At 52.2% G+C, this 25,221-nt stretch overlaps 1 protein-coding gene and 1 pseudogene across 2 annotated transcripts in view; one reads left to right on the top strand and one right to left on the bottom strand.

Annotated features, from left to right (window-relative positions):
* Positions 1-8,281: 8,281 nt before the first annotated feature.
* On the bottom strand, positions 8,282-8,686 carry LOC129020647 (ferritin light chain-like; annotated as a pseudogene).
* A 1,760-nt stretch (positions 8,687-10,446) lies between these two features.
* ZFR2 (zinc finger RNA binding protein 2) overlaps positions 10,447-25,221 on the top strand; it is a 68,880-nt gene continuing 54,105 nt past the window's right edge. The window contains exon 1 of one of the 2 annotated variants that reach the window (XM_054464780.1): positions 10,447-10,520. In XM_054464780.1, coding sequence (XP_054320755.1) covers positions 10,468-10,520 — 53 coding nt within the window. In that variant the 5' untranslated portion in view covers positions 10,447-10,467. The remainder of the gene's footprint in view (positions 10,521-25,221) is intronic. The other variant, XM_054464781.2, reaches the window with a different exon arrangement.

Genomic DNA, 25,221 nt, shown 5'->3' with positions numbered 1-25,221 from the left:
GTCACTTACCATAGATGCAGCCTCGTGCCCTAAACAGGGCTGGGTGCAGGGGAGGCAGAAGTTTCTCAGGCACACGCGCTTTGCAGGGCTGCTGTGGGAACGGTGCCCTCTGCAGTTGTGCACTGGCGTGGCCTCGCCCTGGAGGAATTCAAGGAGACTGGAAGGTGGTAGGGTGGAGAGTGCAGGCCATGCAGTCGGACTGGAAGTGGGTTTGAACTCTAGCCCAGCCACTCCCCAGCTGGCGGACCAGTGGGCATGGGTGATCTCACCTGCGGGCCTCAGTTTTTCTCATCTGTGAAATGGAGCCTCTATGGCTCTTCCACATTATGAGATAATGCATAGACAGCACTAAACACAGTGCTGGGGCACAAGAAAAGCTCTCTATGTGTTTCTTTCTTTCTTTTTTCTTTTTTTTTTTTTTTTGAGGTGGAGTCTCATTCTGTTTTCTAGGTTGGAGTACAGTGGTGCGATCTCTGGCTCACTGCAACCTCCAACTCCCAGGTTCAAGTGATTCTCCTGCCTCAGCCTCCCAAGTAGCTGGGATTACAGGCATGTGCCACCACGCCTGGGTAATTTTTGTATTTTTAGTAGAGACGGGGTTTCACCATGTTGGCCAGGCTGGTCTCGAACTCCTGACTTCAGGTGATTCCCCCCACCTTGGCCTCCCAAAGTGCTGAGATTAGAGGTGTGAATCACTGTGCCCGGCCTATATGTATTTCTTGCTATTGCTGTTTTTAATGTTTATTTTATTTACTTATTTTGAAGAAACAGGGGTTTTCCCTGTCATCCAGGCTGGAGTGCAATGGCACAATCACAGCTCGCTGCAGTCTTGAACTCCCGGGCTCAAGTGATCCTTACACCTGTTTCTCCCCAGTGGCTGAGACTACAGGCTCCTACCACCACGCCCTGCTAATCTGTGTAATTTTTGTAGAAATAGGGTCTCTCTCTATTGCCCAGGCTGGTCTTGAATTCTTGGGCTCAAGTGAGCCTCTCATCTCAGCCTCGAAAAATGTTGGGATTATAGGTGTGAGCCACCGTGCCCAGCCCACAGCACTTACTATTAATTGAAATTATTTACACTTTTTTGTTGTTGTTGTTGATTCTCTGCTCCTCCTTATTAGAATATACTGGGGTTTTTTTGTTTTTGTTTTGTTTTGTTTTTGAGACAGAGTCTTGCTCTGTCTCCCAGGCTGGAGTTCAGTGGTATGATCTCAGCTCACTGCAACCTCCACCTCCTCTCGGGTTCAAGCGATTCTCATGCCTCAGCCTCCCAAGTAGCTGGGACTACAGGCATGCACCACCACACCCGGCTATTTTTTTCTATTTTTGGTAGAAACGGGGTTTCACCATGTTGGCCAGGCTTGTCTTAAACTCCTGACCTCAGGCAACCTGCCTGCCTTGGCCCCCCAAAGTGTTGGGATTACAGGCGTGAGCCACCGCACCTGGCCAGAATATACATTTTCGAAGAGCAGAGGTTCAGTTGGTCTTATGCACCACACATTCTCCGCACAAGGTAGCAACTCCTGGTGCAAAGCTGTTCAGGAAATGCAGGCAGAGTGCATGAAGGCTGGCTCCCTTCATGACATTCAGCGACACCCCACTTAGGCTGGCAGCCTCACCCACTGCATGGAGGTCTGCACTCTTCTGAGGCATAAAGGTAACCTGCCCACAGCAGAGGCTGAAAGCCCCGATGGGGAAGCAGAGACCCCAGAGACTTCAGCACAAGGCTAGGGCTTCCCATCTCCTGGCTGGAGAAAGTGGAGGTCTTGTAAGAGACACTTGTGTTAACTGAGGGGTGGATTCGGTGAGTCCCTGTGCTGGGCACTGGGCACAAGATATGAGTAATTCCCATTACTGGCAAACAAAGGCAAGCCCTGCCTGGGTGCAGCGGGCATCTCTCAGGCTCCCCAGGCCTTCAGAGCATCGGAGGAAGAGGATGCCTAAAGGGGTGGATTCTGCATCCGAGGAAGGTTGCAAGGCGATATGGCTAGTGCCCACCAGCTCTTTTGTGCAGGGGTGGGGATGAAGGGTTAGTGGTGGGCTCCCCTGCGTGGGGCTGTGGCTGTGGCCCCTCTCATCATCACCCGCCTTCGCGCCCTGCCTCTGAGGTATCTGCTTCTTCCCAGCTCAAGGCTGGCAGAGGCACAGCTTCCATAAGACAGTTAATTCATGCTGTTTTTGTGTGCAGGACTGGGAATTCTCTTAGAATGCCCATTCAGTTGAGGCCAGGCATGTAATCCCAGCACTTTGGGAGGCCGCTCACACCCGTAATCCCAGCACTTTGGGAGGCTGAGGCAGGTAGATAACTTGAGGTTGGGAGTTTGAGACCAGCCTGGACAACATGCTGAAACCCCATCTCTACTAAAAATACAAAAATTGGCCGGATGTGGCGGTGGGCGCCTGTAATTCCAGCTACTCAGGAGACTGAGGCAGGAGAATTGCTTGAACCCAGGAGGTGGACTCTGCAGTGAGCCCAGATTAAGCCACTGCATTCCAGGTGGGGTGACAGAGTGAGACTCCGTCTCAAAAAAAAAAAAAAAAAAAAGATTTCCCATTCAGTTGAGAGAAACAGGTGGACAACAGAGTCTGGGCCAATCTAGAGACATCTTTGGAGTGGTGCAGGCTGGGAGACCCTTGGGGAAGTTTCTTGGTGGGGCACAGGGGTGGCGACTGTATGAGTGAGACCCCTGAGGAGTGAGTGGAGTTAGATGAATAAAAAAGAGGGAGGAAGGCGTATTCTGGACAGACAGGCCCGCCCAGACTGGCATTTAAAGAGCCACAGCTTCTCCCCAGTCCACCAAGGCCCTGGGAGCTGTCCATGGTGCTACAGCCACCACCGAGGAGCCACAGCGTGTGACCTGAGCTCGGTTCCCTGTTTTTTTGTATTTTTGTATTTTTTTTTTTTTTCCTTTGAGACAGAGTCTCGCTCTGTCACCCAGGCTGGAGTACAGTGGTGCGATCTCGGCTCACTGCAACCTCCGCCTCCCGGGTTCAAGCGATTCTTCCGCCTCAGCCTCCCAAGTAGCTGGGATTACAGGCACCCACCACCACACCAGGCTAATTTTTGTATTTTTAGTAGAGATGGGGTTTCACCATGTTGGCCAGGCTGATCTCGAACTCCTGACCTCAGGTGATCCGCTCATCTTGGCCTCCCAAAGTGCTGGGATTACAGGTGTGAGCCACTGCACCTGGCCTCTGTCTGTTTTCATTTCATTTTATTTTAATTTTAAAATGGAAAAATTTTAATTTAGTTTAACTTTTTTGAGACAGGTTCTTGCTCTGTAGCCCAGGCTGGAGTGTGGGCATGTGATCATGGGTCACTGCAGCCTCAACCTCCTGGGCTCAAGCGATCCTTCTATCTCAGCCTCCCTGGTAGCTGGGACTAGAGGTGTATGCCATCACACCTGGTTAACTTTAAAATTTTTTGTAGAGATGGGGTCTTGCTATTTTTCCCAGGCATACATACCACACCCAGTGGGTGTGGATATCTTTAGGGGCCAGTATTCTGCCGGCCATCCCAGAGGAATTCATTTGGAAAGGCACAAAAGGGCTAGGTTTTGTAGGATCTTGAAACTTTTCTGAAGGTGATCTTGTAGAAAATTTTCTTGTGGGCTGGGTGCAGTGGCTCACACCTGTAATCCCAGCACTTTGGGAGGCTGAGGCAGGTGGATCACTTGAGGCCAGGAGTGCTGGGCTCAGTGCTGGGATTACAGGTGTAATCCCGGCCTGTCACTCTGTATCTTTAACCCCTACACCAGTGGCTCTCACCTGGGGGGGTGGTGATCCTGCCCGCAGCGGACACTGGACGATTTCTGGGGACATTTGTGGTTGTTGCGACTGGGGGATACTCCTGTTATGGAGTGGGTGGAGGCCAGGGACGCTGCTCAGTACCCTGCAGTGCCCAGGATGACTCCACCCCAGAGAACAATCTGGTCCCAACGTCCATGGTACTGAGCAAGAAAAATTCTGCCCTAAAAGAATGCTTGATACAGGCCAGGCAGGGTGGCTCACGCCTATAATCCCAGCACTTTCGGAGGCCAAAGTGGGTGGTCAGGAGGTCAGAAGTTCAAGACCAGCCTGGCCAACATGGTGTAACCCCGTCTGTACTAAAAATACAAAAATTAGCCAAGTGTGGTGGCACGCACCTGCAATTCCAGCTATTCAGGAGGCTGAGGCAGGAGAATCGCTTGAACCCGGGAGGCGGAGGTTGCAGTGAGCTGAGATCACGCCACTGCACTCCAGCCTGGGTGAAAGAGCAAGACTCTGTCTCAAAAACAAATAAACAAATCCATAAAATAAAATTACTGCCAAGCTTCGTGCTGAAGCACTGTCTAGTGTTCCTAAGTGCAAGAAAGCTCCAAGGAGATGCCGGGTGTGGTGGCTCATGCCTGTAATCCCAGCACTTTGGGAGGCCGAGGCGGGCGGATCACAAGGTCAGGAGATCGAGACCAGCCTGGCTAACACGGCAATACCCTGTCTCTGCTAAAAATACAAAAAATTAGCCGGGCGTGGTGGTGGGCGCCTGTGGTCCCAGCTACTCGGGAGGCTGAGGCAGGAGAATGGCGTGAACCCGGGAGGCGGAGCTTGCAGTGAGCCGAGATCGCGCCACTGCAGTCTGGCCTGGGTAACAGAGTGAGACTGCATCTCAAAAAAAAAAAAAAGAAAGCTCCAAGGAGAAAAACTGTGTGTTAGAGAACTTCAGATATGAGTAAAAGTGCTATGAGTTCAATGTGAATGAATCAACCATGTCTATTTGTTGGGAATAATGCTCAAAATCCTAAGGAGATTGAATACTCAAACAAAGGGATTTTAGCAAAGCAATTTTACTTCTGCGCAGAGAGGTGTTTTTCTTTGGCCAGTCGTCATGAGAGTGCACCTGAACAAAAGGCACAAGAGCCTTTATTCCTGAGGCAAGTCCTGCCCCTGTGCCCTTTCGCCACTGGCTGGGGTCGGATCACACAATCTGAACTAATCCCGGTTGGCTAGACATTTGAACTTTCTTTTTTTTTTTTTTTTTTTTTTTGAGATGGAGTTTCACTCTTATTGCCCAGGTTGGAGTGCAATGACACAATCTCGGCTCACTGCAACCTCCACCTCCTGGGTTCAAGTGATTCTCCTGCCTCAGCCTCCCGAGTAGCTGGGATTACAGGCATGTGCCACCACTCCTGACTAATTTTGTATTTTTAGTAGAGATGTTGCTCAGGCGGGTCTCAAACTCCTGACCTCAGTTGATCCGCCCTCCTCATCCTCTCAAAGTGCTGGGATTACAGGTGTGAGCCACTGCACCCGGCCGAGGTCATGTATTGACGGTTGATGCAAACATTGTGACTAGAGGCTCACAGGAACCCAACCTTGTGTTTCTCTTAGGAGCGATGGTCAGTATTAGTGAACTTGGTATTGACTTTAGAGAACAGAATTAATGAGAATCGACTGTGTCTACTTTTTTTTTTTTTTTTTTTTTTTTTTGAGACGGGGTCTTGCTCTGTCGCCCAGGCTGGAGTGGAGTGCAGTGGCGTGATCTTGGCTCACTGCAAGCTCCATCTCCCGGGTTCACGCCAGCCCTCCCGGGTTCTGCCTCAGCTTCCCGAGCAGCTGGGACTACAGGTGCCCACCACGCCCAGCTAATTTTTTTGTATTTTTAGTAGAGATGGGGTTTCACTGTGTTAGCCAGGATGGTCTCGATCTCCTGACCTTGTGACCCACCCGCCTTGGCCTCCCAAAGTCCTGGGATTATAGGCGTGAGCCACCGCGCCCGGACTCTTTTTTCTTTTTTTTCTTTTTTTTTTTTGTTAGACTGGGTCTTGCTCTGTCACCCAGACTGGAATGCAGTGGTACACTTACGGCTCACTGCAACCTCCACCTCCTGGGCTCAAGCGATCCTCCCACCTCAGCCTCCTAAGTGGCTGGGACTACAGGCACACACAACCACACCCAGCTAATTTTTGTATTTTGTAGAGATGGGGTCTCCCTATGTTGCCCAGACTGGTCTCAAACTCCTGGGCTCAAGTAATCCTCCTGCCTTGGCCTCTGAAGTAGCTGGGGTTACTGGTGTGAGCCACTATGCCTGGCCTGTTTCTACTTCTGAAGGCTGTTTTTTTTTTTTTTTTTTTGAGACAGAGTTTCACTCTTTCACCCAGGCTGGAGTTCAGTGGTGTGATCTCAACTCACTGCAACCTCTGCCCTCCAGGTTCAAGCAGTTCTCCTGCCTCAGCCTCCTGAGTAGCTGGGATTATAGGCACCTGCCACCATGCCCAGCTAATTTATTTGTATTTTTAATAGAGACAGGGTTTCGCTATGTTAGCCAGGCTGGTCTTGAACTCCCGACCTCGGCCTCCCACAGTGCTGGGATTACAGGTGTAAGCCACCGTGCCCAGCCTTCTGAAGGCTGTTGTGGGAACTAGATCACATTTTGCATGTAAAGCATTTAGCACAATCCTTGTAGTAAATAATAGAAAACATGCAACCCAGAGAAAACACTACAACAGATCCTTTGTAAAGAGATGCAGCCGTCGTTACCTAATTAGAATGGCAGGGACTTGGACAGAGGCCGTGTGCAATTAATTACCTTGTTGGACTTCAGCCAGGGCATGGCAGGGGGAGCTGCATTGGCCAGACCCACCAGACCATTCCTGGTGGCCACACATGGTCATGGAGATACAGATGGAAGAGTGCCATCCGCTAAATCACCAAATGTGGCTCCCCTCAGCACCCTGGGCTCTCCATGGAGCCTGTCCAAGAATTAGTAGCCCTGTATCTGCTGAATGCACTTCTTACTTTAATGCTCTCATAATACTCCATTGTCAAAAAGCCAACTGATTTGAAAGACTTCAGCAAAGCAAAAGTTCATAGATGCCCAGGACCCAAGACTTCCTTTTTTGTTTGTTTTGTTTTGTTTTGAGACTGAGTCTCACTCTGTCACCTGGGCTGGAGTGCAGTGGCGCGATCTCGGCTCACTGCAACATCTGCCTCCCAGGTTCAAGCAATTCTTCTGCCTTGGCCTCCCGAGTAGCTGGGACTACAGTCACCCGCCACCTCACCTGGCTAATTTTTGTATTTTTTAGTAGAGACAGGGTTTCACCATGTTGACCAGGCTCGTCTTGAACTCGTGACCTCAGGTGATCCGCCCACCTCAGCCTCCCAAAGTGCTGGGATTACAGGCATGAGCCACTGCGCCTGGCCCCTTTTATGTTTTTTTTTTTTTTTTTTTTTTTTTGAGACACGGAGTCTGGCTCTGTCACCCAGACTGGAGTGCAGTGGTGCGATCTTGGCTCACTGCAACCTCTGCCTCCTGGGCTCAAGTGATCCTCCTGCCTCAGCCTCTTGAGTAGCTGGGACCACAGGCACCCGCCACCATGCCCATCTAACAGAAGCCCAAGACTTCTATGATGCTTTTCAGAGTCTAGTGTTCAAAGTGGGCGTCTTAGTCTGTTCAGGGTGCTATAACAAAGCCGGGCACGGTGGCTCAGGCCTGTAATCCCAGCACTTTGGGAGACTGAGGCGGGTGGATCACCTGAGCTCAGGCCAACATGGTGAAACCCCGTCTCTACTAAAAGTACAAAAATTAGCCAGGTGTGGTGGCGCATGCCAGTAATCCCAGCTACTCGGGAGGCTGAGGTCAGAGGATCGCCAAAGCCTGTGAGGCGGAGGTTGCAGTGAGTTGAAATTGTGCTATTGCACTCCAGCGACAGAGTGAGATTCTGTCTCAAAACAAAACAAAACAAACAAACAAACAAATAAACAAAAAAGCTGCCTAGTGACTGGAGGGACAGGCTTAGGCAGAAGCCCCGTTACTTTACGTGGGGTCCTTCAGAAGTTGCTGGGCTCAGTAGGTTCCTAGCCGTGTTTGAGAGTCGGCTTTTCGAAGAGTTACTCATGCAGCCCAGCCTCTGGGCCGCCCAGCTTCCGGGCCGGCCAGCCTGTGGAGGTTGGTCAAGTGGTCACCCATCTTCTTCTTCTTCTTTTTTTTTTTGGAGAGCCTCACTCTATTCCCCAGGCTGGAGTGCAGTAGCATGATCTCAGCTTACTGCATCCCCTGCCTCTTGGGTTCAAGCGATTCTCATGCCTCAGCCTCTTGAGTAGCTGGGATTACAGGCGTGTGCCACCACGCCCGGCTAATTTTTGTATTTTTAGTAGAGCTGGGGTTTCGCCATGTTGGCCAGGCTGGTCTCAAACTCCTGACCTCAGGTGATCCGCCTGCCTCGGCCTCCCAAAGTGCGGGGATTATGGGTGTGAGCCACCGCGTGCGGCCCACTTCCTCATCTACAGGGTGACTCTCCAGGAGTCACAGAGATGGGGGTCTGTAGGGGTGGAACCCAGGACATGAAGATCCAAAAGACCCTGGTTGAGATTTTTCCCCAGGGCCATGGCAGCTTCCATGGCTTCCAGGGTTTTACCCCACTCATCTTGCCCTGGCTTCTGGACGTCCTGGAAGACAGCAGGGCCACCACGCTGGTTTTGCATCTTCAGGAGATGCTCAACACCCTTGCGCTTCTCCTTGGCCAATTCGTGGAAGAAGTAGCCCCCGCCTTCCGGAGCCACATCATGGTGATCAAAATAGAAGCGCAGAGAGAGGAGGTGTAGGAGGCCCGCAGGTGCAAACTGACCAGGCGGTTGACGGCTGCCTCCACCGCGGTGGAATAATTCTGTCGAATCTGGGAGCTCATGGTTGGTCGGCAAGAAGGAGCTAACCACAGAAATGGCGTTGGTTGGTCCGAGAAGCAGAAGATGGTTGAGACGATGCTCCAGGAGGTTGCAAGAAGAGAGGAAATCAGAGGGTGGTCGGAGGCTGGAAGTGAGTTCCGGGATCTGTTCGTCCAAACACTGTTGAAGCAAGAGACAGATCCGCGGGACCACCAAACACGCTGCTGCTTGTCAGGTTTCAATACTGTCAAGTGACTCTCCCTCCCCCTCCTTCCAGGCTGCAGTCTTGGGAAGGAAGTCACTATTCACACCCCACACTCAAGAGGTGTAGAGTTACTCTCCATCTCCTTAAGGGCAGTGTAGCTACACAAGTTAGGAATTCTTCTACATAAGAGATTTGTCTGTTTGCCTCCATTTATTTGTTTATTCATTCAATTCTTTCTCTCTCTCTCTCTCTTTTCTTTCCTTCCCTTCCCTCGCTCCCTGCTCCTCTCCCTCTCCTCTTTTTTTTTTTTTGAGATGGTGTATTGCTCTGTTGCCCAGGCTGGAGTACAGTGGTGTGATCTCGGCTCGCTGCATCCTCCACCTCCTGGGTTAGGTGATTCTCCTGCCTCAGCCTCCCGAGTAGCTGGGATTACAGGTGTGCACCACCACGCCTGGCTAATTTTTTTTTTTTGTAGTTTTAGTAGAGACAGGGTTTCACCATGTTGGCTAGGCTGGTCTTGAACTCCCGACCTCGGGTGAGCTGCCCACCTCGCCTTCCCAAAGTGCTGGGATTACAGATGTGAGCCACCACGCCCAGCCCTTTCTTTCTTTTCTCTTTTTTGAGATAGGGTCTCACTCTGGAGTGCAGTGGTACAATCACAGCTCACTGCAGCCTTGACAGCCCAGGCTCAAGTGATCCTCCCACCTTAGCCTCCTGAGTAGCTGGGACCACAGGCATGTACCACCATGACCAGCTAATTAAAAAAAAATTGTAGAAACAGGGTCTTGCTATGTTGCCCAGGCTACTCTCAAAGTCCTAGGGCTCAAGATCCTCCTGCCTCCACCTCTCAAAATGTTGGAATTACAGACGTGAGCCACTGTGCCCGGCCTATCATTTATTTATATCAGGTTGTGAACACAGGAGGCAGAGACCATGGGTGCCACCTGAAGAGTCATTCTGAGGCTAGACGCAGTGGCTCACGTCTGTAATGCCAGCACTTTGGGAGGCCAAGGCAAGAAGATCATTTGAGGCCAGGAGTTCAACATCAGCCTGGGCAACATAGCAAGACCCTGTCTCTACAAAAAATTAAAAAATTAGCTGGCTGTGGTGGTGGGGCTTGTGGCATGGGTGGGGCTTGAGCAGAGACCTCCACACCTGAATGGTTAAAGGAAGGTGCGGTTCCAAAAAAAAGGCGGGGCTTGTGGCATGGGTGGGGGTTGAGCAGAGATCACATCTGAGTGGGTAAAGGGAAGACAGGGCTCTGAGTAAGAGGCGGGGCTTGTAGCATGGGCGGGACTTGATCAGATACCGCCACATCTGAGTGGTTAAAGGGAATGTGGGGCTCCGAGAAAGAGGCGGGGCTTGTAGCATGCGCGATGCTTGAGCAGAGACCTCCACATTTGAGTGGTTAATAGGAGGGCGGGGCTCTGCGTTGGAGGCGGGGCCTCGGGGCAGGTCCGGTCGCGGGGCGGTGTCTCCCCAGCCTAAGAGAAGGAAGCGAGAAGGTGCGGGCTTCGCGCAGGGGGCGGGGCTTGGGGCGCGTGGCCAGGCGCGAGCGGCACGCGGCTCGGGGGCGGGGCGGGTGACGTCGCGGGCCCGCCAGGCTCGGGGAAGACGCCAAGATGGCGACGAGTCAGTATTTCGACTTCGCGCAGGGCGGCGGCCCGCAGTACAGGTAACTGCCCAGCCGCGCCAGCCCCCGCCAGTCCCGGCCCCTGCAGCCTGGCCGGGACCCCGCCTACCCCTTCTCCCGCCCCGCGCTCCCGGCCCGGCCCCAGTCCCAGCCCCAACCTGGACCCCCGGCCTGAGGGAAGCCGCGGCGCCGGGAGAAGCAGGCGGGGCGGCCTCAGGTTTGGCACCGGGCGGGATGCGGGCTCCGGGGCTCCGGATGAGACGTCTCTGCAGCCGACGGTGTCTGTCGGCGGGAGCGGGAGGGGGCTCCTGAAGTGGGAGGGGGCCTGGGTCTGGGCCTGGGCCTGTGCGGGGTCGGGGGGAGTCAGCCCCTGATGGGGACGCCCAGAGGAGGGCAGCGAGAGGGGACAGACCCGGGGGAGGGGTGTCTGGCCGGGGAGGAGGAGGGACAGAGGAGGGGAGGGGACGAACTGACCCAATGCAGGGAGGAGACCTGGGAGGTGCCTGGCCGGGGAGTGGGTGGGGATGGGCAGAGGGGAGCTGACCCCTGATCGCTGGTAGGGGAAGAGAAGACACAGACCTAGGAGGATGTCTGGCTGGGCAGGAGGAGGGGAAGGGCAGGGGGGCATTGACCCCCGATTGCGGGGGGAGGAGAAGACACAGACCTGGGAGGGTGCCTGGCGGGCAGAAGGATGGACAGAGGGGAGCTGACCCCCGATTGCTGGTAGGGGAAGAGAAGACACAGACCTAGGAGGGTGTCTGGCTGGGCAGGAGGAGGGGAAGGGCAGGGGGGCATTGACCCCCGATTGCGGGGGGAGGAGAAGACACAGACCTGGGAGGGTGCCTGGCGGGCAGGGGGATGGACAGAGGGGAGCTGACCCCCGATTGCTGGTAGGGGAGGAGAAAACAGAGATCAGCGAGGGTTCCTGGCTGGGCAGGAGGAAGCTACAGTTGAAGGGTGAGGAATTGGCCCCTGATGGGGGTAAGAGAGAAGACAGAAACCTGGGAGGGTGTCTGGCTGGACAGAGGGAGGGCTAGAGCGGAGCTGACCCCGATTGCTGGTAGGGGGAGATAATTCAGACCTGGGAGGGTGTGTGGCTGGGCAGGAGGAGGGGAAGGGCAGAGGGGCGTTAATCCCCGATTGCTGGAGGAGGAGAAGGCAGAGACCTGGGAGGTTTCCCGACTGGGCAGGGGGCAGCCGCATTCGAGTGTGGAGAGCACTGACCCCTGATGGTGGAGATAGGAGAGAAGGCAGAGACCTGGGAGGGTGCCTAGCAGGCAGGGGCAGAGACCTGGGGTGGGGTGTGGAGTAGGGATGGGAACCTGACCCCTGATTTGGGGTGGAGGGAGAGAAGACAGAGACCTGGGAGGTTACCCCAGGGAGGGGCGGAAACCGAGGTTGGTGGGGAACTGAGGCCTGACTGGGGAAGGGGGACAGAGACTTGGCGGGAAGCCAATATGATGTGGGAGGAGGTCCTGAGGTCAATTAAGAGGGTGGGCACCTGGGTTTCCAGGGAACTGGGACCCTGCTGGGACAGTGAGGAGGGAGAAAGGGCCCTGAGTGTTTTGATATTTAAGATCCTTTTCTAGGTCTTAAATATCTAGTCGTTTGGGAGGGGAGGGAGAGAAAGGATCCTGGAGGAGAGGTGGCAGGGGATGGGGACACACTGGGAACAGGCCAGGGGCAGAAGGGCTCAGTGGGTAGGGACACACACGGGGTAAGTTTGTGCCCCAAATGTACAAACACACACTCTACACCATTCTCCCAGGCCTGCTCTTTGGAGCATCTCTGCTATCTTCAGCCCGTCCATGTGCCCCCAAGACTGGAGTCCCAGTCCGGGAGCCAGGACTGGCATCTCTGGGGGGAACAGATCCCCACCAAACAGTTGATCATTTCCACGTGTCACCCTTGTGTCAGTTTCTAGCTGGTAGCTTGCTATAACCTTGTTTCTCACAGTCCCTGCTGAGCCCCCACAGATACAAACCACCCCTTGGGCACCTCATAGAGGGGCCTCTGCTGAGCTCGGGGGTCTTTGCCCCCCGCGGTGTTCCTACTGCAGTTCAGCGCATGGAAGAGAGATCCAGGCTGGTGTTTCAGCTTCCCGCCGTGGAGCGGCAGTGCCGACCCTTCCACCAGTGGCTGTGATATTGCTATGCCCTTTCTAATGGAATCACAAAGAGAAACCACCTAGGGCTTGGAAACCAGGGCTGTGGGAATGAGGAGTGCATCTGTTTCCTGCACTCCGAGTGGTTTCTCCGGTGGAGTATTTGACTAGTAATGGATTTCCTATTAGAGAAAGAATCTATGACCTGCTGATTTCCCAGAACGGAGCGTTTAATTTTTATTTGATATTTTCTTTTGCTTCCTTCATCCTCAGTGGTGTTTTGATTGCCAGTGCTCAGTTAAAGCGGCTGGACTTGGCTAGCGATCCAGGCTAGTAGAAACTTCTGGACACACTCCACCCCTCTGCCTGCTTCCTTCTTTTCTCTTTCTCTTCTTTCGTTCTCCATTGCATTCTTCCATCAGACATGGAAAATCACTTGAATATTATGCTTGCTATTAAAATTACCTTCCAGAGGAGAAATTGAATGTTTATATTGTTCAAATAGGTGATTGCTAAGCTTCAGTAGAGGCTTCTGTCATTGATTTGAATTAATGTGCTTATACATTTTAGCACAGCTACCTTCTGTGTTCTGATGGCTTAGGTGATACAGTATACATGTAACCCGGTGTTGAGTTGTTGAGTTAGTCCGTCCTTAGAATTGCCACAGGGAGAATGTGTTCTTCCTTAAGAAAATAGTAAGCTATTAACTAAAAACTCAAAATAACACGGGGATCCTAGCAAAATACATTTCAGTCTCACAAAACCTTGAAACAAGATGATAGGCATTATTTGAATGACTTTAGGTTAACTAGACATTCTTTCTTGCGGGAAATGACTTTTGTTTGGAAACTTTGGCTGCTTTTAAAGTACATATGTTTTGGCCGGGTGCGGTGACTCACACCTGTAAACCCAGCACTTTGGGAGGCCGAGGCAAGCGGATCACTTGAGGTCAGGAGTTTGAGACCAGCCTGGCCAACATGGTGAAACCCTGTCTCTCCTAAAAATACAAAAATTAGCCGGGCGTGGTGTCGCATGCCTGTAATCCCAGTTACCCGGGAGGCTGAGGCAGGAGAATCGCTTGAACCCGGGAGGTGGAGGTTGCTGTGAGCTGAGATCATCGCATCACTGCACTCCAGCCTGGGCGACATGGTGAGACTGTCTCAAACAAACAAAAAAGTACCTATGTTTTATATAACCTGCCATGAGAAAAGTGATCAGATAACAGATTTTGTGTACCAATTTTATGGCAGCATTTGGACAGCAGTATTTACAACGCCTGTTTCAAGAATTGCTGAAACAAAGACAGCAATTCATTTTTTAGGAGTTTTGGGTAGGTTTTCTTAGCTTATAAAATTGATAACCAGGCCAGGCATGGTGGCTCATGCCTGTCGCTCCAGCACTTTCGAAGGCCAAGACAGGAGGATCACTTGAGCCCAGGAGTTTGAGATTAGCCTGGGCAAAATGATGAGACTTTTCCTCCCATCTCTATAAAAAAATTAACAATTAGCTAGATGTGGTGGTGTGCACCTATAGTCCCCAGCTGCTTGGGAGGCTGAGGTAGGAGGATCACCTGAGCCCAGGAGTTTGAGGCTGTAGTGAGTTGGGATTGGGACACTGGACTTCAGCCTGGGCAACAGAGCAAGACACTGTCTCTAAAACAAATGAACAAAAAAATGATAACCATAGCCCTGGGTAGGAATTTCCTTAACATTTTCATCCATAAATAGGGTTGGTATCTGAACTGCTTAATTGTTGGTCAGTAAGAATTGGACGCACATTCACTCTTTTTTTTTTTTTTTTTTGAGACAGAGTCTCACTGTGTCATCCAGGCTGGAGTGCAGTGGCACGATCTCGGCTCACTGCAAACTCTGCCTCCAGGGTTCACGCCATTCTCCTGCCTCAGCCTCCCGAGTAGCTGGGACTACTGGCGCCTGCCACCACGCCTGGCTATTTTTTTGTGTTTTTAGTAGAGATGGGGTTTCACCGTGTTATCCAGGATGGTCTCGATCTCCTGACCTCGTGATCTGCCCGCCTCGGCCTCTCAAAGTGCTGGGATTACAGGCGTGAGCTACCGCGCCCGGCCAGCATTCACTCTTGAAGGCGTAAGAAAAGTTTACAGTTACCTGTTGATAATGTTGATTATCTTTATTTTATTTTATATGGTCTTATGAATCTCATAATTTTTTTTAGAAGTTGAATTAGTGCTGCAAGTCTTCAGAATGAAACATTAATCCCATGTGGAAAACTGAATGCAGCAGTGCTTTTAATTAGCACTGAGCGCAGGCTGGGCGCGGTGGCTCACGCCTGTAATCCTAGCACTTTGGGAGGCCAAGGCGGGTGGATCACCTGAGGTCAGGAGTTCGAGACCAGCCTGGCCAACATGGTGAAACCCCGTCTCTACTAAAAATACAAAAAAATGGCCAGATGTGGTGGCACACGTCTATAATCCTAGCTACTCAGGAGGCTGAGGCAGGAGAATTGCTTGAACCCGGGAGGCGGAGGTGGCAGTGAGCTGAGATCGCACCACTGCACTTCAGCCTGGGTGACAGAGCGGGAGTCTGTCTCAAGAAAAAGAAAGAAAGAAAAGAGAAGAGAGAAAAGAAAAGAAAGATTAGCATTGAGCACAGTTTTTTAGCTGAGAATAGCTGAGGAGCTCCAACAGGGTCTGCCCATGTGAAGTCACACTGGTCATGAAAGCATGGAGAGCTCAAAGTGGTGTGTTGGGAGTGCAGAGTGGTGGGAAGTGACAGGCCGGAGGCCTCTGCCGTTACCTTTCTCTTTGTTTAGTGGTTTTGTCACAGTTCCCCCAGTATTACGCAGTCGGCTAGCCGTGCCTTTGCATTCTTGTTAAATCTAAGTTAGAAGACTACTGGATTTTGGTGTAATACTTGATGTCCTGTCCAGAGAACCTCTGTTTGTTTGTTTGTTTGTTTGTTTGGAGACAGGATCTCACTCTGTTGCCCAGGCTGGAGTGCCGTAGCACAGTCTTGGCTCACCGCAGCCTCTAACTTCTGGGCTCAGGCAGTCTTCCCCCCTCAGCTTCCTGGAGTCGCTGGGATGACAGGTGCACACCACCATGCCTGGCGATATTTATTTTCGTAGAGATAGGGTCTTACTATTTTGCCCAGGGTGGTCTTGAACCGACCTCAAGGGACCTCCCGCCTTTCCCTTCTAAAGTGCTGGGATTACAGGCACTTCCTCCCTGCAATTAAACTCTGACACTATTAGCATACTGACACTATTAGCATACATTATAAGCTGAGCTCCTTCCCCTGGAGAGTTTCAGGAAGTGGGAGGCGGGGTTGGAACGCCATCACATTCTGTTAGTGATGGGCAGGATGCTCGTTGCTGGTTATTGATTCTCTGTGTGAGGTGAGTCCTGGGCACCTGATACTGACTGAGCCCTCACGTGATCCTTGGGGTAGGTGTTGTGAAGCCCATTTTGCTGATGAGGAAAGTGAGGCTTGGGGGCAGTCACTGGACTGACGTGGGGGCCCGGTGGTCGGCCCGGCTAGGAATGGGCCCAGGCCAGTGCCTCACTCACAGTCAGGGCTGCTGGAGCCTAGAGAGGCAGCAGTGGTGTCGAACCCAGCCCTGACCACGTCAGCTTAGAGGTTGCACCTGTGGTAGAGACTGTGTTATTGCCATCCTTTACGCTGTCACCTGCACCCTGCCCTGCTAGTTCAGGGCCCGGTCAGATAGTGGTTTAGGACTACATCCTTCAGACATTAAAAAACACACGGCCAGGCATGGCAGTGCACACCTGTAGTCCCAGCACTTTGGGAGGCCGAGGAGGGAGGATTGCTTGAGGCCAGGAAGTTGAAGCTACATTGAGCTATGATCGCACCACTGCACTCCAGCCTGGGCGACAGGGCGAGACCCTGTCTCAAAAAACAATAAAAAAACAAGAGCCCCTCCCCGGAGTGGGGACATTGAGACAGCACATGGCCCCGTGTCACTGGGAAAGTAACGGTGACCCAACCCATATCTCTCAAAAATGTCTCCCAGGCAACAGGTAGCCTGAAAAAGGCCCGGAGCCCATGCTGACCATGAGAACAGGCTCGGCAGCCCCAGGGCCAGCGACAGAACCTGTTAACACCCCTGATGGGAGCCCCTGCCTGCCAGGTGTGGCTTCAACCGGCTTCAGAACCGACCTGGTCATACCCAGCCCAGAAGCCACACTTGCCCTCCTGCAGGCCTCCAGGTCCTTCCGGTGGAAACCCCACCCACCAAGGCCAACCCTGTCCCTTTGAGCTTAGGTCCAAGGAGCACAGGCTGCCCTGGAGAGTCCGATGTCGCCACCTTGGGGGCCGGGGCGCATACCTGTAAATGGACTCCTACCACCAGGTCCAAAAAGCCCCAGGAAAGTGAGACCGTGGGCCCCTCGAGCTGTTTGCCCATCCTAATAAGTAACTGCGCCTCCGCTGCACCCATTCTTTCCAGGGAGCACGACCCTGGAGGAGCAAGGAGGGAACTTGCCCCTCCCGTGTTGCTGTGGTCTTTTTCACGTCCTTCTCAGCAAGGCTGAAATACATGTTAAGGGCTGAACTCCTTAGAAGAGAATCCGAGAGGCAGCTGCTGGCTGCATGTGAAAACTTGGGTTGAAGTATACTTTCACGAAACCTTTTCAAATGACAAGACTTGTGGTCTGAGCTCCTATACAAGGAATTAGGTAGATTGAATATTTTTGAAGTGTGGATTTTGATTTTTCATCTTACTTGTTTTAGAACCAAAAGTTAGGCCAGGCGCGGTGGCTCACACTTGTAATCCCAGCATTTGGGGAGGCTGAGGCAGGCAGATCACCTGAGGTCAAGAGTTCCAGACCAGCCTGGCCAACATGGTGAAACCCCATCTCAATTGAAAATCCAAAAATTATCTGGGTGTGGTGGCACGTGCCTATGGTCCCAGCTACTCGGGAGGCTGAGGCAGGAGAATCGCATGAATCTGGGAGGTGGAGGTTGCAGTGAGCTGAGATTGCGTCGTTGCACTCCAGCCTGGGCAACCGAGTGAGACTCCATCTCAAAAAAAAGAACCAAAAGTTAGTTCATACATACTGGGGCAGAAGTAAATTCCTAGGAGACTTTTTTCTCTCCTAAACATATTCTCTGTTTCTGGATTTTTAATAGTTTTCTTTTGTATTTGTCTCTTGTGTGGGTCTACCAACGTGTGTATTTAGAATGATCAGAACAAATACATCAGATTTAAAAGTATTTTCGAACGGCCCTGGAAAACAGTCTTTTCACCTGAGGGTAATGAATATTGATGTTCTTTCCTGGGGTTCTGGGGGTCATGGGACAAAGGCCCTGATCAGGATAAATAACTAGGCAGCCCTAGAAAAACAAGGAAAACACGTAGAAAGGGACTTGTAAACCCTGTGTTCATTGTCTTTGTATTTTATTATTATTTTTGAGATGGGGTCTCACTCTGTTGCCCAGGCTGGAGTGCAATGGCACGATCTCGGCTCACTGCAAAGTCTGGCTCACGAGTTTAAGCAATCCTCCTGCCTCAGCCTCCCTAGTAGCTGGGACTATAGGTGTGCGCCACCACGCCCAGTTAATTTTTGTATTTTTAATAGAGACGAGGTTTCACCATGTTGGCCAGGCTGGTCTCAAACTCCTGATCTCAGGTGATCCACCTGCCTCGGCCTCCCAAAGTGCTGGGATTACAGGCGTGAGCCACCGTGCCCAGCCCTATTTCAATTATTTTTTGAGATAGGGTCTTGCTCTGTCACCCAGGCTGGAGCACAGTGGTGTGATCATAACTTAATGCAGCCTCAACCTTCTGGCCTCAAGCAGTCCTCCCTCCTCAGCCTCCTAAGTAGTTGGGATTTCAGGTGCACACCACTACACCAGGCTAAATGTTGTATTTTTTGCAGAGACGGGGTTTTGCCATTGGCCAGGCTGGTCTCAAACTCCTGAGCTTAAGTAATCCACCCTCCTTGGCCTCCCAAAGTGCTGGGATTACAGATGTGAGCCACTGCGCTCTGCTCAACTTTAATTTTAAAGTTGCCAGATTTCTTTTAGCTAGAAAGTTAATTTGTAAATATTTTGGGGGAGTGACACTTCTTTTTTTGGTGGATATGTTGCTTTTGCTTTGGGCAGGTTTTTTTCCCCTAAGGTAAGTTCCATTTGCCTTTTTAAATGGACCTATTGCGAGTCGTTTACTTGTCGTGGTTGGTGGAGAGTGGAGAGGCGGCATGGCTCTGACTCCGCGGCACTGTGGATCTGGGAAGGCCAGTCCTGCCGCAGGAGGTGAAGTCTGTGGTGAGCTCTGCCCCTTGGGAGCAGAGTGACCTGTAACGTCCCCAGGCCCTTGCCATGGATGTAACAAGAGCCGGTGTTGTCTCTGTTGTTTTGAGTGTCGTCGGTTGAGTCCAGGTTGGTGGTTCGAGGCCGGTTGTAGTTGCTCATGAGAACCTGGGGTTTGCCATCTTGTCCTGCCCTTGACACGAGTGGCTCATGAGCCAGCACAGACGGGGCTCTGCAGGCCGTTCTGTTTCTTAAAGCAGCAGGAGAGGGCTGGAACAGGAGATGACCCCTCCTTGTTCCTGAGATGTCGGCCAGTTTGGTGCACAAGAGTAAAAAGGTGTTGCTATAGTGAGCCGATGCTGGTTGGAAATTCTGTCGCTTGTCCTGCGTCTGGGCGGGCACGTAGCTAATGCTTTCTCTAGCGTGATTGGCATGGTATCGTCAAGATGGTGTCCTCAAGCACCTGCCCGGTGGGGCTCACCGTGCAGCCGCCTCCACGTGGGACCATGTGCCTTCTCAGCAGGGCAGAGGACAAGCCCATCAGTCCCACTGCCGCACAGCCTGGCTCGCCCCCGAGGCTCGGGAAACACGACGCCCAGGCTCTGGAATCCAATTCCCACCTCAAGAACCTGCCGCCCTATGGTGGCTCCGTCCTGAGGAACCAGGCGGGTCCTGGTTTGGAGCTGGCCTCTTGACTCCATTCAAAAGAAGAGGGTTTGAAAGTGAGCCTGGGGTAATAAAATCCTTTCGGGCCGGGTGCAGTGGCTCACGCCTGTTACCCCAGCACTTTGGGAGGCCGAGGCAGGAGGATCGCTTGAGCCCAGGAGTTCGAGACCAGCCTGAGCAACATAGTGAGACCCCCATCTCTTAAAAAAAAAATTTAGCCAGGCATGGTGGTGCACACCTGTAGTTCCAGCTACTTGGGAGGATGAGGCGGGAGGGTCATTTGAACCAGGGGTTTGAGACCACAGTGAACTATGATTGTGCTACTGCACTCCAGCCTGGGCGACAGGGCAAGACCCTGACTCAAAAAGCAAAAAAGTCCTTTTGGTATCTTCCTGAGGATTGAGTTAACAGAACTCCTTTCCAATACGTTGGGACATTTTGGGGGTTTCTGGATCTGAAATGGGCATTTCACATGGAGACTGCACCTAAGGGTTTCATGGTCAGAAAAAAAGAAAAAGAAAAAAACTGGTTACAAAATCAGGACTGTTATGGGTGTGAATGTGTAAGATACATTTTGAATATAAAACCCCTGTGAACAGAAGTGCCAAAAAATGAAATTCTGGGTGTGTGTGTGTGTGTGTGTTGTGTGTACACACAGCGATTGAAATGTCATCTTACTGCCGGTAAAACAGACTTGAAAACACTCTCCCTGATGAAGGACTTGACTGGGCGCATCAGCATCTGGTGTGGCAGGGCACGTGTCTCTCTGGCCCCTGAGGCACTGCGCCCTCCTCCTGGGTGTGGCTCACGCCGTGTGCAGTCGCAGACCCGCCACGCCAAGGTCAGAACGCAGGAGTGCAGGTGTTCTCCAGGGGTTCCCGGGGCACGAAAGTCGGTGGCTGGATGAGCCAGGGTCTCTAGAGGGACAGGACTCACAGGATAGAGGTCTCCGTGAAAGGGACCTTATCCAGGAGAAGTGACTCACAGGGTCACAAGGTAAAGTCCCATGATAGGCCGTCTGCAAGCTGAGGAGCAAGGAATCCAGGGTTGGATCAGTCCAAGTCCCCAAACCTCAAAAGTCGGGAAGCCGACAGCGCAGCCGTCAGTCTGTGGCTGAAGGCCCGAGAGCCCCTGGCCAACTGCTGGTGTAAGCCCAAGAGTCCAAAAGCTGAAGAACTTGGAGTCTGATGTTCGAGGGCAGGAGGCACCCAGCACGGGAGAAAGACGAAGGCCCGAAGACTCAGCCAGTCCAGTCCTTCCATGTTCCTCTGCCTGTTTTTATCCTGGCCGCGCTGGCAGCTCACCCAGAGTGAGGGTGGGTCTGCCTCTCCCTGTCCACCAGCTCACATGGGACTCTCCTTTGGCAACACCCTCACAGACACACCCAGGACAATACTTTGCATCCTTCAATCCAGTCAAGTTGACACTCAGTATTAACCATCACAGGGCCCTGTGACATTTCCATTTCCGGCTGGGTGGCCTCAGCCTTCATCTCTGTCTGCCGAGGGGGTGATAGGGAAGTAGGTGATGAGCTGTGTTCAGGAAGAAAGAGTCCTTGTTTTTAATTATGTGTTTTTTTTTTTTTTTTTTTGAGACAGAGTCTCATTCTGTCACCCAGGCTGGAGTACAGTGGCGCAATCTCAGCTCACTGCAATCTCTGCCTCCCGAGTTCAAGTGATTCTCCTGCCTCAGCCTCCCAAGTAGCTGGGATTGCAGGCATGCACCACCATGCCCGACTGATGTTTGTATTTTTAGTAGAGACGGGGTTTCACCATGTTGGCCAGGCTGGTCTTGAACTGCTGACCTCACGTGATCCGCCTGCCTTGGCCTCCCAAAGCACTGGGATTATAGGCGTGAGCCACTGCACCTGGCTGAGTCCTTGTTTTTAGAAAGAAAGAACGATGACATTTCTCAGCCTGTGATTCCAGGAAAATCTTTATTTCCACTTGAGTTTTTCCTTGGACTGTAAATATTTTGGGGGGTTTTGTGTGTGTGTGTTCCCATTGAGTTATTCAATGCAGTGTTCAGTAGAAATTATCATTATATGCAAATAGAGAATGACCCATCTTCCTGGCTGTCCCTAAGACATTTCGCCACCTGCCTCTATCTGCAGATCCCACCCGTGTCCCTCTGAAGTGTGGACCACACCTAAGCCTGCTCCATCTCTTCGGAGCAAGCGAGAGCACGGCCCTACAGAAAGAGCTCTGGGGCAGGAGACGTGGGCAGCTCAGACGGGCCCATTCCATCCCCTAGGCTTTGACGTCCCCTTGAGTTTGGTGGCTGCATGAATAAAATGAGATCAGTGGGGCTCGCCAGCTTTGCATCCCAAAATTCAGTTTAGAAGGATGCACCTGAAAAAGCTTGACTTCCCACAACAAACTCTCCGACCAAAAAGCCATCAAAAGACATTCGCCTGGGGCCTGAAGGTGGGAGTGCCGAGCAGGACTTGTAGACGTGTGTCACCACTGTTTGTAAGCCCATGTTAGCCCGGGCTCCCCGTTTCCCACCTGCGCTCTTCTCCTCTCCCAGACAGGCAGCACCAGCGCGTGCTTGTTGTCATGGAGACGGTGGCCGTCTCTGGCGTAGTACAGTGGCACACTTCCTTCCAGCAACGGGTGACTCCGAACAGTAGCAGCAAACAGCCTGGGCTCATTGGTTATGGGCAGGCTTTACTGAGACTAAATTCATGACTTTTTTTTTTTTTTTTTTTTTGAGACAGGGTCTCGCTCCGTTGCCCAGGCTGGAGGGCAGTGGCACAATCTCGGCTCACAGCAACCTCTGCCTCCCGGGTTCAAGTGATTCTCATACCTCAGCCTCCCGAGTAGCTGGGATTATAGGCATGCACCACCATGCCTGGCTTTTTTTTTTGGTATACCCCATGTTGGCCAGGCTGGTCTTGAACTGCTGGCCTCAAGTGATCCGCCCACCTTGACCTCCCAAAGTGCTGGGATCACAAGTGTGAGCCACCACACTCGGCCAGTTTGTGACTTTTTATACCTGTTTCTCAGCTATCACTCTCACCTCCTCAGTGTGGGTCAGACTGAAAATTGACAGCCTGCAGGCCGTGTTTGGTTCTCACGCCTGTGCAGTGAGCTTTTTGCTTGCTTTATTTGAATTAGTTGCCAGCATTTAAAAGTGGGAGATTCGGCTGGGTGTGGTGGGGTGCGCCTGTAGTCCCAGGTACTCAGGAGGCTGAGGCAGGAGAATCGCTTGAGCCCGGGAGGCAGAGGATGCAGTGAGTGGAGATCATGCCACTGCACTCCAGCCTGGGTGATAGAGTGAGACTCCGTCTCAAAAACAAAAAAAAAAAAGGAAGATTTCACAAAACCTCTGGTTCCTAGCATCGCTTAAAATTGGAAACTCTGGGGCCAGGTGCAGTGACTCCTGCCTGTAATCCCAGCACTTTGGAAGGCCGAGGTGGACGGATCACTTGAGGTGAGGAGTTTGACCCAGCCTGGCCAACATGGTGAAACCCTGTCTCCACTAAAAATACAAAATTAGCCGGATGTGGTGGCAGGTGCCTATATTCCCGGCTACTGGGGAGGCTGAGGCAGGATAATTGCTTGAACCAGGGAGTGGAGGTTGCAGTGAGCTGAGATGGCGCCATTGCACTCCAGCCTGGGTGACAGAGCAAGACTCCGTCTCCAAAAATACGGGAAACTCTGGCCACCCTGGGCTACATCCTAAGCTCCTGCCACATGCTGGGCCCTGTAGCCTGTGAGTCCTTGTTTAATCATCACACCAGCCCCATACCAAATTAGGTGTTCCCATTTTACAGGTGAGTAAACTGAGTCTAAGAAAGAATAAGGGACTCAGAGCCCCATAGTGGGCAGAGCCAGGTCTGGAAGCTAGTTGGTTGGCCCCAGGTCCTATGGGTGTCCTCCCAGTCCCCGCCCATGATCCCTCACACTCTCAACCTCTCTCCTTCACCTTCTTGCTCTGGGAAAATGGCTCATTTAGTACCCATGGGGTTGTCATTTATGGAGTGACTAAGTGGTGACACAGGAGGCCCGTGCTGTTGAAAGAGGAATTTATCACAGATGCTTACTGAGGGAGAAAGGGCTCGCCACACCACGCAGTGGGAACACAGGTTAGGCAGGAGCAGGAGCAAGGGCAGGCTGAGGCCACGGCCTTTATCAGAGTTTCCAAGCAAGGTGGGGCAGGGCACACCTGGGGATTGGCTAGCTCATTCCAGGGGGGCTTCAGGCTACAGGGGTGGTCTCTGGTCACCTGGTACCTGTGGTTTGTGTCCCCTCCAAAATTCAGGTGTTACCCACGTGATAGTACTAAGAGATGTGGCCACTAAGAGGCGTGCTTGGGGCTGGATCAGTGGCTCACACCTGTAATCCCAGTGCTTTGGGAGGCCAAGGCAGGAGGATCGCTTGAGCCCAGGAGGTCAAGGCTGCAGTGAGCTATGATCATGCCACTGCACTCCAGCCTGGGAGACAGAGCAAAACGCTACCTGAAAAAAGATGTGGTTAGGCCATGAGGGCTGTTTGTGAATGGGATCTGGGCCCTCATAAAGGGGCATCACGCAGGGCAAGGGGAGGCTGGGTGGTTCACTTGCTCTTTTGCCATGTGAGGATGCAGGAGGAAGGCCCTCACCAGACACCAGGTGCCAGCGCCTTGGATCTTGGACTTCCCAGCCTCCAGAACTATGAGAAAATGAACTACTGCTCTCTGTACATCACCCAGGCTGGGGTCTTCTGTTGCAGTCGCACAGACGGCCTGAGATGCGGGCTGCCATCCCCCCATTGCACGGAAAGCGTGGTCAGTAGCATGCCTGCTGGTCATTTCCCAACTGTCAGGGCTGGCTGGCAGCACCAGACACAGCAATCCCTGGCTTCAGCTCCTCCAGCCTCTTGGACCCCCATTGCAGTGGATGCTATGAGTTCCCCCTATGCTGGCCGTCCCTTCCCAGTTCTTTCTACAGGTTTTCTCCTCCCGAGTGGTTATGACGCAAGGCCCCAGCTCCGTCCTTGAACCTTGTTTCCTCACTGTCTACCCTCCCTTGGTGATCTCATGTAGCCTCAGGGCTTTAGAATGACATCTGTAGGCCAGACACAAGACCACATAGGGCGACGTGCGATGGCTTACACGTGTAATCCCAGCACTTTGGGAGGCTGAGGTGGGAGGATTGCGTGAGGCCAGGAGTCTGTGACCAGCCTGGGCAACATAGCAAGACCCCATCTCTACAAAAAATTAAAAATTAGCCAGGCCTGGAGTCCATGCTATGGTGGAGGCTGAGGCAGGAGGATTGCCTAAGCCCAGGAGTTCAAGACCAGCCTGGGCAACGTAGAGAGACCTCATCTCTACAAAAAAAAAAAAAAAAATTAAATTATCTGGGCATGGTGGTACATCCCCATAGTCCCAGCTACTCAGGAGGCTGAGGAGAGAGGATTGCTTGAGCTCAGGAGCTTAAGGCTGCAGTGAGCTGAGATTGTGCCACTACAGCCTGAGTGACAGAGCAAGACCGTGCCTCTAAAATATAAATAATAAAACAAAAGGCTGTATAGTGCATTATTCATTCTTAGGAAATTTCCGGAACAGGCAAATCCATAGAGACACGAAATGGATTAGTGGTTCTGGGGGCTGGGGAGGGATGGAGAGAATGTTGATGGGGACAGGTTTCTTTTTGGGGTGGTGGAAACGTTCTGAAATTAGGTAGAGGTGATGTTTGCACAGTCTTGTAAATGTACTAGATGCCACCGAACGGTGCACTTTA

Source organism: Pongo pygmaeus, chromosome 20 (assembly GCF_028885625.2).
Source record: "Pongo pygmaeus isolate AG05252 chromosome 20, NHGRI_mPonPyg2-v2.0_pri, whole genome shotgun sequence".
Classification (NCBI taxonomy): Eukaryota; Metazoa; Chordata; class Mammalia; order Primates; family Hominidae; genus Pongo; species Pongo pygmaeus.
The sequence above is the reverse complement of the archived record's forward strand: the minus strand, read 5'-3'. Positions and strand labels throughout refer to the sequence as shown.